This window comes from Suncus etruscus, chromosome 7 (genome assembly GCF_024139225.1).
Source record: "Suncus etruscus isolate mSunEtr1 chromosome 7, mSunEtr1.pri.cur, whole genome shotgun sequence".
NCBI lineage: Eukaryota > Metazoa > Chordata > Mammalia > Eulipotyphla > Soricidae > Suncus > Suncus etruscus.
Genome location: NC_064854.1, coordinates 130,567,571 through 130,580,440, shown reverse-complemented (window position 1 = coordinate 130,580,440; position 12,870 = coordinate 130,567,571). Strand labels below are relative to the sequence as shown.

The window sequence follows — 12,870 nt, the reverse complement described above, 5'->3', positions numbered from 1 at the left end:
TTTTTTTTTTTTTTTGGTTTTTGGGCCACACCTGGTGATGCTCGGGGTTACTCCTGGCTATCTGCTCAGAAATAGCTCCTGGCAGGCACGGGGGACCATATGGGACACCGGGATTCGAACCAACCACCTTTGGTCCTGGATCGGCTGCTTGCAAGGCGAACACTGCTGTGCTATCTCTCCGGGCCCTGGAAGGGATTTTTGAATTGTAATTTTGAATACACAAAAATCCTTTGTTTTTCTTTATACAAATAATGACTCAGAAGAGAAAGAGATCAGTCTATCTCATTTAAAATAGTATAGAAAAACCATCAAGCATCTAGGATTCACCAAAAAAGGTGAGAGACCTATATCATAAAAACTTCAAAAATGTTTAAGAAAGAAATTGAAGAAGACCTAAAGAAATGGAAGAACATTTCATGCCTGTGAATGAGAAGAGTCAGTATTATCAAAATGACTATCTTACTTAAAGTACTATATAGATTCAGTGCAATCCCTATCCATAGTAAGACAACATTCTTCAAGAACTTAGAACAATTATAACATTTGTGTGGAACCATAAATTACCCAGATAGACAATACCATATTGAAAAAATAAAAAATTGGGAGGTATCTCATTACTTAACTTGAAGCTGCATTATAAAACCAATCACTAAAGGTATTGGAACAATGACAAACTTTCAGACCATTGGATCAGAATAGATTATCCAGTGACAATTGGATCAAGATCAGTTAATCTTTGACAAAGGAGTCAAGAACATGAAACGGAATAAAGACAGCCTCTTCAGCAAATGGTGTTGGGACAACTGGATAACTATGTGTAAGAAATTAAAGCTGGACCCATATCTCAGACCTTACACAAAAATCAATTCAAAGTGGATCAGGCTTTGATTTTTTTTGTTTTGTTTTTTGGGGGCACACCTGGTGACACTCAGGGGTTACTCCTGGCTATACATTCAGAAACCGCTCCTGGCTTGGGGGACCATATGGGACACTGGGGAATCAAACTGTGCTCCATCCTAGGCTTGCATGGGAAAAGCAGACACCTTACTGCTTGTGCCACTGCTCCAGCCCCATGGATCAGATTTTGAGATCAGACCTGAATCCTAAAAGTACATTGAGGAAAACAAACAGAACCAGACCTATACCTCAAAGGAGCCTTCAATGATACGATGCCAATGGCAAAAGCAATAGAATCAAATCTGAATAAATGGGATTACGTCAAACTAAAATTTTTTGTATGGCAAAAGAAACATTGGCTAAAACTAAAGGACAGCTGACTGAATTGGAGAAAACATTTTCACTCAATACATCAGATAAGGGGCTAGAGATATAGCATGGAGATATAGCATTTCCCTTGCATGCAGAAGTTCAGTGGTTCTAATCCCGGCATCCCATATGGTTCCCCGAGCCTGCCAGGAGCGATTTCTGAGTGTATAGCCAGGAGTAATCCCCAAGTGCTGCCTGTGTGACCCAAAAACCAAAAAAAATATTATAAAATGGGGAGAAGAAATTAATAGAAACCTCTTTGAGGATGACCATCAGATGGCCAACAGGTACATGAAAAAATGCTCATCATCACTTATTATTAGTGAAATCCAAATCAAAATGAGGGGCAATATGGGATGCATGCTGGGAACAAGGGTGGAGTGAGGACAACATTGGTGGTGGGAATGCCCCTCATTCAATGTCACTATGCACCTAAAATACTACTGTGAATGATTTTAATCCACTTTGGTCAAAATAAAAATTATTAAAAAATATTAAAAATATGACAAGATATCATCTTACACCAGTGAGGATGGAACATATCAAAAATAATGGGAACAATCTCTGTTGGTGGGGATGTGGTGGAAAAGGGACAGTGCTAGTAGGAATGCTATCTGGTCCAACTCCTATGGAAAACATTATGGAGGGTTCTCAGTAAACTGCGAATTGATCTGTCACATGACCCAGTTATCCTTCTTTTGGATATCTATCCCCAGGACAGAAAAACATTCATCCAAAAGAATATCTGAAAGCCACTATTCATTGAAAAATTCAGTCTAATAGCTAACAGTTGAAATCAACCTGGGTGTTGAACAACAGATGAGTGGATGGAGCATTGCATACATATACACAATGGGACACTACATAGCTGTAAGGAATGATGCAATCATGCCATTTGCTGTAACATGGATGGAACAGGAAGCTATTTTAAATGAAGTAATCCAGAAGAAGAAGGATAAATACAAGATGATTTCACTTATATGTTGTATATAGAAAAACTTTATGAGGAAATGTAATGGATTAAATGGGGGTTGTTGAGAACACTCGAGGCCCCAGAATATGACTCTGGGAATATTAGTGGAGGAAGGTTTACACTGGTGGTTGCATTGGTCCTGAAACATTAAATGTCTAAAACCCAAATATGAATAACTTAAAAATCACAACGGTTTAAAAAGAAAGAAATGCAATACAGCTGAACACTGCTAGATATATCTTGAATTTTTTTTTTGGTTTTTGGGGCCACACCCATTTGATGCTCAGGGGTTACTCCTGGCTAAGTGCTCAGAAATTGCCCCTGGCTTGGGGGGACCAAATGGGACACTGGGGGATCGAACCTCGGTCCTTCCTTGGCTAGCGCTTTCAAGGCAGACACCTTACCTCTAGTGCCACCTCGCCAGCCCCTATCTTGAATTCTTTTAAAAAATATTCACCTAGGGGCCGGAGAGATAGCATGGAGGTAAAGCGTTTGCCTTTCATGCAGGAGGTCATTGGTTCGAATCCCGGCGTCCCATATGGTCCCCCATGCCTGCCAGGAGCAATTTCTGAGCCTGGAGCCAGGAATAACCCCTGAGCACTGCCTGGTGTGACCCAAAAACCAAAAACCAAAAAAAAAAAAAATATTCACCTTGGCTCTGTGCTCAGTAATCACTTCTGGTGGGTTAAGGGGACCATATGGGGTGCTGGGAATTGAATCTGGGTTAGCCTCCTGGAAGGCAAATGACTTACCCTCTGTACTATTTCTGCAGCCCACCACCTCAGATTCATTATACATCTGATTGGGAAGTGTGTGTGTGTGTGTGTGTGTGTGTGTGTGTTCAGAAACCTTTTAAGTATTGCACGTTTTCGTGATTCCCCATAATCAGTGACATGAATATATTGGCTTGTGCTAGTTCTATAACATGGGCTTTTTCAACTTCCTCAGGGTTTCACTTACTAGCCCTTGTTTGTGGTCTAATGTAGATCTGGTAGGTCTGCAGCCCAAATCTTTGACAAGATGCAAATAGAATAGGTTCAAGTGAGTCATAGGCTTGGCCTGTGGTCAAACTGTTGACTTTATAATGGTCAGAGATGAATAGAAGGGTGATTCCCCAAACATATAGGTGCCATTAGTTAAATAAAAATATCTCTGTTACAAGCACAAAATAGAGAGAGGAAGCCCTATAGTTGTCCATAATCTGGAATTATTTGGAACACAAAACTCATAATTTGGAACACAAAGCTAGTTGTAGGGGGGAGCAACAAGAAACAAGTTTCCAACAAGCTGCTTAATCTTCAAGGTTTCTATACTTACTCAAACCTAACTGATTGTACCTGGAGTCATAGGCTTAAAGTGTCAGATTCTGCCCTAGAAACGCCTGTCTAGTATTCTATTGTCCCTGGAGAAAAATCTCTTAGTTTTCTGTTTGGCTATGTCTGCTACCCTCACTGATGGAGTCCCAAAATATCAGAGTTTCCCATATAGTGAGAGCTTCTCAGTCCCAGAAGTAAGGTCCTAATTACAGCTTCCCTCCTCTCACAAATAATGGCATACTGGCAGCATGTTAATATTGGAGTTACTCTTCCCTCCTCTGATGTCTCTTGCCTTCTTTCCACTGCTTTTTTAATCTATTATTTCCCAAAAAATCTATTTAAAAGTAACTTTTATCAGGACCACCCTCGGTAGTGCTCTGTGGCTCACTTGGGCTTGGGGTCATCTAGTGTAGTGTGGCTACAGTCTGGGGCTGACAACACTGGGGATCAAACTTAATCTGGCATGCCAGGCACACATCTTCTTGTTTGAACCATCTACATGGCTCTTCTGGTCTATTTTAAATTCCACTTATCATTTACCTTTATACTTGAGTAAAGCCGAGTTCTTCCGAAAAAACTCGTCTGTACTCAGGTCATACAGATTATTTGATTTGCACCGAATCCAATGCACCTACTCTCCAGTTGTCTTCTGCTGTCTGCTGGAGGGGGCCCCCGGTGCTTCAGCTTAGTCCACAAGTCGTGGCTGAGCTGAAGAGGTAGGCCGCTGAACTGAAATGGATGCCACTGAACTATTTAACCCACAATATTCAATGGCACATTTAATTAAGTGAAGAAAAACACTTAAAGCAGTAAAGTCATGTAAATAAATATTTATAAATCCTAAATCCTTATAATCAGGGGTTTTGGAGTATAAGGATTCAGGATTTTTAACCATTTATTTACAATGCTTTACTGTCTTAAATAGTTTATTTACTTTATTAAAGTTGCCATTGAATGCTGTGGGTTAATATGGTATGTTAATGGTATACAGTGTATGAAACAATAATGTATTATAAATGTAATTATGTATGTATGTATGTATTTACTGATTCCTCAATTACTGCAATTGTTTTGGGTATATATAGTTTTTGTTTGTTTGTTTTTGGGTCACACCCGGCAGTGCTCAGGGGTTTCTCCTGGCTCTATGCTCAGAAATCGCTCCTGGAAGGCTTGGGGAACCATCTGGGATGCTGGGATTCAAACCGCCTTCCTTCTGCATCTAAGGCCCTACCACTGTGCTATCTCTCCAGCACCCTGGGTATATATTTTTTATTTTTTGACATTTATCAGTGGCTGCTGCATTTTCCACCTCAGCTTATACTTGAGTCACTAAGTTTTCCTAGTTTTTAGGGTAAAATTAGGGAGTCGGCTTATACTTGGGTCGGCTTATACTCTAGTATATACTATAGTTGAAATTTAGGGAAGGAGGAGAATCTGGTCATTTTGCCATTATCCTACCAGAATTCCCCTATTTTTTTAATCACATATGAGTATAACATAATGAATTTATCTGTTGTAGTTCATTTAATATAATACTCTTTGATTTAATCAATTTTGAAACACCTGTCAGTATTACACACACACACACACACACACACACACACACACACACACACACACACACACACACACACACACACATACCTCTCTTTGCCTTTAGCTGACTAGCATTTCATTTTTTCTTTTTTGGTTTTTGGGTCACACCCGGCAGTGCTCAGGGGTTACTTCTGGCTCTATGCTCAGAAATTGCCCCTGGCAGGCACTGGGGAACCATAGGGCATGCCGGGATTTGAACCACTGTCCTTCGGCATGAAAGGCAAATGCCTTACCTCCATGCTATCTCTCTGGCCCCTAGCATTTCATTTTGTACCTTCTTTATGCATTCATTTATAGAAGGGTACCTTGACTTTTCAGATTCTTGCTAGAAAAAGTGCTGTTGCGAAGATGGGCTTCACATACCTTCAGATTAGTGGTTTTCTTTTTCAGATGAATTAGCAAAATTTTAACATGATGTAGTACTGTTAAAGTCCAAAATTTAGGATCCACCACCCAAAAGACCACCAAGGAGACAGGCAGTAATGTAAATGCAAGGGTGTTTATTCCAGCATGCTGGGGTCCAACATCTCCTAAGAAATGAGGACCCTGAGAATGGCTTACACAACTATTATAAAGTGCCCCAAGGACTCAGGTTAGGGGATCCCTGCTTCTGAGTATTGATCTTTTTAAAATGATTGGTCTTTAACACCAGGTTGGGCCAGAATTGGTTGTAGTTCATATGTAGCATCAGACAAACGGTTATGGCAGGCTGTCCGCTTAGTGAGGACTGATTAGGCATCTCCAGATCTGGGGTGCAGTGTCATCTGGCTCTCTGTCCACTGCTGTTTGGCCTCCGATATCTGACCAGGATGCCAGTCAGTTCCTTAAATATCTTCATAGGATCCGGTTCCAGGAACTGGCTGTTCTTCTTAGGCCTGGTTTTCAAACTTCAAAACTTCAGCTTGTCGGGGGCCAGAGCGGTGGTGCAGCAGTAGGTCGTTTGTCTTGCATGCAGCTGACCTAGGACGGGCGTGGTTCGATCCCCCAGCATCCCATAGGGTCCTCCAAGCCAGGAGCGATCTCTGAGCACAAAAACTGCAGCTTGTTATGGCTGCACTTAGGTTCACAGCAAAGCTAATTTACAGTTAATTTCTAAACCAAACTTTGGATTCTAACAGGACCATCTGTAAATTGTTTTGTGGATTAGTACCATGTAATTTTAAAAATTTTTTCTTTTTCAGTTTATAGGAAAATTTTTTGATCTTGTCTCAGAAATAATGCTTTTGCCTCAGTGGGTTCATTATCCTATGGTGCGTTTGGATTGTGAAGATTTAAAGGTTGGCCTAGTAAATAAATCAAAGGCCTTTGCAAACTTACTACTAAATGACATAGCCTCAAAACATAGAAAAGAGAATGAAAGGTAAGTAAATTCAATGCCAAGCTCAGAATTTTGGAACTAAGAGTGCTATTTTTTTCTAATATGGCTGTGATTTTAAAATGAAAGATTAAATATCAGTTCTCACACTTTTTTTTTCATTAAAAATATGGAACGCTTCACAAATTTGCGTGTCATCCTTGCGCAGGGGCCATGCTAATCTTCTCTGTATCGTTCCAATTTTAGTATATGTGCTGTCGAAGCGAGCACTCTCACACTTTCTTTGCCATTTTTTTTTCAGGAGGGTTCCTTGCAATTTAATTGGTCTAATATTTTTTCTGAATTTTTTTTTTGTTTTATGCTGTTTGAAGCTAATTTTAGGCAGCTATGAATTTAAAATATATATATACATATACATTTAAATATATATAAATATATATAAATATATATATATATATTTGTAGAGGTTCCAGGGTAATGGAAAAAAGAGTACACATTTTTTGAGGGGGAGAGTACAAATTTTTAATGATTTTGGTGCTATGTGAGATTATTCCTGACTCAATATTTATTTTATAATTTTTAAAGTTCTGTTCTTACTTAAAACATTTTTTTTTTATTGAGACCATAGTGAATTACAAGTCCTTCATAAATGGATTTCAAGCATAGCGACAGTGAATTAGGGCCATTCCAACACCAATATTGACCTCCCTCCACCAAAGTTCATAACATGTATCCCCTGCCTCCTTCCTTAGCCCCCTGGTCTGCCATTGTAACAGGTCCATTTTAAGTTTAAATGGTTATAGTTTAGGTCTCTTGATTCTATTGTTGTTGACTTTGGCTTGGGTATTTAGTTCTGACCTTTTTTTTTTCCTTCTTCACCAATGCACCTGAGAACACCTGGCCCCTGGGCTACATCCATCCTCTCTCTCTCTCTCTCTCTCTCTCTCTCTCTCTCTCTCTCTCTCTCTCTCTCTCTCTCTCTCTGTCAACTTCTTTTCTCAACTTGTAGAAAAATGCAGAAATATGAGGTAAAACAAAGTAATTCATGTTCCAAGATTCTATGAAAAAAAGCAGTAGCCCCTATCTAGAAGATAGAGTGGGTGTGGTAGTCTTTTTTTTCATAGTTGTAGTAAACATTGGGGAAATTAGAAAGAAAATACCCTTGGCCCCCAAAATACAGGGTGTTTCTACCCATGAAGCATTCTGTCATAAAACTGACTACAGGCTTCGGGCATAATAATTGTCCAACCATCGGGTTTTTTTCATGCCACAGGAAAAGTTCTACTCATTCATGGTTGCCACAGTCAGGCTTCTGTAATTAGAAATCTTGGTTTTTGCACAGATGATTCTATGTAGAAGCTGGGGTGTTATGGAGCGTCTTCTGACTTCATCTCACTGTCAGGTGGTGCTGACTCCATATTTATATATGTTACTACCCAGTTTTCATTACGAGGCCATTCATTTCATCACTGTCTTTTTCATTAATTAGGTGAATGGAGACAGTGATACCATTTCACAGGGTGATTATATTAAAATAATAAGCTAGTGGCCTACTAGGTAAATGTGTCATAATATTGTGTGTTATTTGTCAGATTCAATTTTATCTTATTTAAACAAATTTGGAATTTATTTTTAGCTCACAATATTAGAGTATTACACACCCATGGACACACCCACACACTTATTCCAGACTCTTATTTTTCTTGCAAAGGTGAGAAAAACAGATCACATTGGGCCTGAAGTGGTAAATGAAGTTGAAAAGTAACTTTCACTTTATTTTCAATTTTCCTTTTGGTTTTTGGGTAACATCCAGCAGTGCTCAGGACTTTTCTTGGCTCTGTGCTCAGAGATCACTCCTCTTGGGATAGGAGGACTCTACAGGGTGCTGGAGAGTGACTTGGGTAGTATGTGCAAGAAAAGCACTCTACCTGCTGTCCCTGCCATCTTATAACGCCTACTTAGTAGCTTTACATTAGAAGGAAGTGTGTTCTTTGACGCTTAAGCAATTAATCATCTCCTTCATTTGTTACCTTTTTGGCTTGAAAGGAATCTTAATTTGAAATCGCTGTATGATTAAAATTAATGTATTTGTAAAAAAAATCTAATATAATTGCCAGAAGCATGGTACTCAATCATTAAAAATGGGCTCTTATAGTTTTGTTTTTTTTTTTAAGTACTATGCTTTGGAATCAGAAAGACCTGAATTTGAATCTTGGCTCTACCTTGAACTAGTTTTGTGACTCTGGGCTAATTACTCACTTTTACTGAATCTCAATTTTCTACTACATAAATTATAAAAATAATAGCCTCTTCAGAGTAATAGTAAGATTATAGACAATATTTGTAAGGCAGCTATCATTGCTTGGCTTAGAATAGGAACCTAATAAAGGAACCATGGTGCTAATAAATACTAAGATAAAAAATGTTTGTCAGAAAGTCAGGTATTTATCAGATAAATTTCATGCAAATCTTGTGGAATGAAAGTGATGATAATACTATAGTTTTGTTTCACATCTTTTTTTATATTTTCTTTCATATTATTAGTGGCATCTCTGGAAAATTGTATTACTTCCAGCAAAACAACTCTATTTTGTCATAAACCAATGATATAAGAGCTGCTAAAATGTTGTCGACTTTTCTCAATGTAGTTTATTCTTTTTTCCATTACCTTCAAATTGTGTACTTAAGAGGCCAGAGTGATGGTGCAGTGAGTAGGGTACTTGCCATGTTCATGACCAACTCGTGTCAGATACCTGGCACCCTACCCTGTTTGGTTTCCTGAGCCCACCAGGATTAACTCCTGAGCACTGCTGAGTGTGGCCCCAAAATCAAAAATTAAAAACAAAAATCCTCCTCAGGATCCCAAGCTTTCCCCACCCTTCCCCCTGTGAAGAGGGGAGGGGAGGGCACAGGGAGAAGGGCGGGTAGATCCTGGCTTCCAGTTCTTTACCGAATCCTTTCTTGATCTGGAGGCTACCTCTAGCCGGCATGGGGTCTTGGGAGACCCCAGGTCGAAGGCTTTCTCCCTAGCTTGGGGGTGCTTGGAGCCTTGGTAGGCCCCCAGCCGTCCCCTCTCCTGCCCCCCCGGCCTCCAGGCCTTCCCTGGGACCCAGCCCAGGCGGCCAGAAAAGGTGGGTCCAAATTGGGGGGTGCTGAGAGCTGCTCATTTTTACTAAGGCAGTCTCTGGCAATTTCTTACCAGTCTACATGTTCAAAACCACGTGGGGGCAATAGTCCCCACGTACATGGTATATATTAATAGTATATCCTATCCTTAAGTTATGTTTTGTGTTTGTAGAATGTCCATCTGGTATTCTGCCCTTTCGCACACCCTTGTAAAGCTCATTTTCACTCCTTAACTCTATCACCCCCAACCATCAGTAACCCCCATTTACCCATTATAACTTCAGTACTGCATAGTCCTAATCACACACCAAATTGGTGCACTGGATTTAACAACCCCCAACTATTTCAAGACATAAAATGGACATGTATGGCTTTTGAATATTTTATGTCTATTTTCTTTGATAGCTATAACTCTTACTAAATACTCTCATACAGTGAAGATTTCCCCCACTTTTTATCTTTCTTCTCTCTGTGAGCTGTTCAATAAGGAATATTTGGTGAAAGAGTCCCTCAGTTTAATGCTTATGTTTAACCATGTCATGAGGATTTTTGGACTTGTTCTTGCAGCCCCCAAATGGGCCTATAACGCCATGTGGCATTATTCCTTGTTTGCATAGGCACATTAAAATGGGAAAATACTATACTCCCAAATAAGTTCTTATCTAATAGAGGTAGGAACACAGAAATCTTGTAGAGCAATGAGTACTTACACCCTGAACATTGACATAATGACCTGGCACAGGCCTCAGAAGAATGGGCATTCTCCATTCATCCCTGAACCAGGGAAGCTAACTATGAAACATCCAAGGTCATTTATAACATCATCTGGAAGCAATCCTCTATCAGGGAAGACCCTACCGATGCTCTGACATTGACCTATTCAGAAGAGATTTCCCTCAACACTAAGAAGACTTGACAACAACGACCTGCTTATAGGACAGGGCTCTCTGCATTGCCCTTTTACTGTGAGGTGAAACTAGAGGATGCTCTACATCATCCTGACTTCAATGTAGGATATATAAATTCCAGGATCTTTAATACAGAAACATGATACCAACAACAGAGACTGAAAAATAAAAGTGTATTGGCACTACAGACAGTGACTTGGATTGGACAAAACAGTTTGCCTGGAGCCTAGAGTTGGTCTTCTGCCAGGAAACTTCAGGGGTAGGGTCTCCTTGTATTTAGGCCAAGGCTTTTCCTTTCCATGTCCCTCATATTTTGGTGGGCCTATGCAAACAAAATCTGTAACTCTAACATCGTTTTTATGGTGCTTCTTTGATTCTAATCCTTAAAAAAAAAAACCACTTAAACTTTTTTTTTGTTGTTGTTGTTTTTGGGCCACACCCGCGGTGCTCAGGGCTTACTCCTGGCTGTCTGCTCAGAAATAGCTCCTGGCAGGCATGGGGGACCATATGGGACACCGGGATTCAAACCAACCACCTTGGTCCTGGATCGGCTGCTTGCAAGGCAAACGCCGTTGTGCTATCTCTCCAGGCCCACCACTTAAACTTTTGAGGAGGTTAACTTAAACTAATATGCATGTGCAAGGAAATGTAAGAAAATATTATGCCTTCAAAATTTAAGGATTTACACAAGTTTTTTTTTTTGATTTACACAAGTTTTATGGTCTTAGATTGCTTTGTGTACTGCTAAGAAATGTTATAATGTACTACAATCTGGGGACTTGAGGGACAAAGTAATTGTACATGGGTTCTATTTTATTTTTCTTAATGTTATTTGGCTGAAAGTTCAAAATTAAGTTATCAGCAAGGGTTTTTTTTTCTAAGAATTCTGTTTATGGGTGATTGTCCTTCCACTGTAACTTTACCTTTTCCTCTTTCTTTGCATCTTTGTTCTCATAATTAAAAATAAATTTATTTTAAAAATCCCCCTCAGGGCCCAGAGAGATAGCACAGCGGTGTTTGCCTTGCAAGCAGCCGATCCAGGACCAAAGGTGGTTGGTTCGAATCCCGGTGTCCCATATGGTCCCCCGTGCCTGCCTGGAGCTATTTCTGAGCAGACAGCCAGGAGTAACCCCTGAGCACTGCCGGGTGTGGCCCAAAAAACCAAAAAAAAAAAAAATCCCCCTCAAATTCATACTGACATAGGTAACAATAAGGAAATGTGTATCACAAAGTATAGCTTATTAATAAACAAATAATCAAAGAACAGTTTATTCTTTCCAGTTTAGTTTAGGGTCTGCTTGGGCCATGTGGCTTTCAATCATTTTGTTTGCTGCCCCATCCCTTTTTTGTTTGTTTGTTTGTTTTTTTGGTTTTTGGGCCACACCCTGTGACGCTCAGGGGTTACTCCTGGCTATGCGCTCAGAAGTTGCTCCTGGCTTCTTGGGGGACCATATGGGATGCCGGGGGATTGAACCGCGGTCCGTCCTAGGCTAGCGCAGGCAAGGCAGGCACCTTACCTCCAGCGCCACCGCCCGGCCCCTCCCCATCCCTTTTTAATTTAATGTTTTTCCCCAAGGGATCCATATTCTTTCCAGTCAAGAAGAAATTATATGATCTTCTGTAATTTTTCCATTACCCATTAATCCACCTAAAATAATTATCATGTTCTAAAAGATTTGAATCCTGCTTACCTCTCCTATTTTATTTTGTCCTCTCTATATTTATACGGGCTTGTTTACCATTCAAAAATTAAGTCTAGTTTATTGCTACCTGATGCTTTTATCCTAGATGTATTATTTATTAAAACATTTTTGTTGGGGCTGGAGCATTAAATACAGTGGGCAGGACACTTGCCTTAAGCAGCCCTGGACCCAGATTCAATCTTGTTATTTCATGTTGTCCCTGGAGTCCAGCCACAAGTGTTTTCTGAGTGCTGAGTCAGAAGTGATTGATGAGTGCAGAGTCAGGAGTTAGCGCTGAGAACTGCTGGGTTTGGCTCAAAAATAAAAAATAAAATAAAATAAAATAACCAAAAATTTTTAGGCACTCCCAAGGGTGCTGCAGGTCTACTCCCATGCTTGGAGTTCACTTCTTGCAGTGATTTGGAGAGGGGGTGGACTATGCTATTGATTGAATTTAGCCTGTTTGTATACTCATCCTTCGAATTTCATCCCAGACCCTTTACCTATTGTTTAATTCTTCCTTTTGATCCCCTGTCGTTATATGTAATAGGAAAGCTAGATATGACTTTCTCAATCCAATTGTACACTCACCTTTTTTGTCCTTTCCAGTCATCCTCCTGTCCACTTTTGGATTGGACATTAATGACCACAAGATGATAGTGAAATATACTTTGGGGGGGGTGTTTGG

The 12,870-nt window shown here is 39.9% G+C and overlaps 1 protein-coding gene and 1 non-coding gene across 2 annotated transcripts in view; one reads left to right on the top strand and one right to left on the bottom strand.

Moving 5' to 3' along the window:
- Window positions 1-12,870, top strand: part of DNAH12 (dynein axonemal heavy chain 12) — a 227,137-nt gene that overhangs the window by 48,577 nt on the left and 165,690 nt on the right. Inside the window, 1 exon segment of the mRNA XM_049776149.1 lies at window positions 6,333-6,511. Coding sequence (XP_049632106.1) covers window positions 6,333-6,511 — 179 coding nt within the window.
- LOC126014990 (U6 spliceosomal RNA) lies at window positions 6,630-6,736 on the bottom strand. The gene has a single exon (XR_007497902.1). It is a non-coding gene; the product is annotated as a U6 spliceosomal RNA (small nuclear RNA).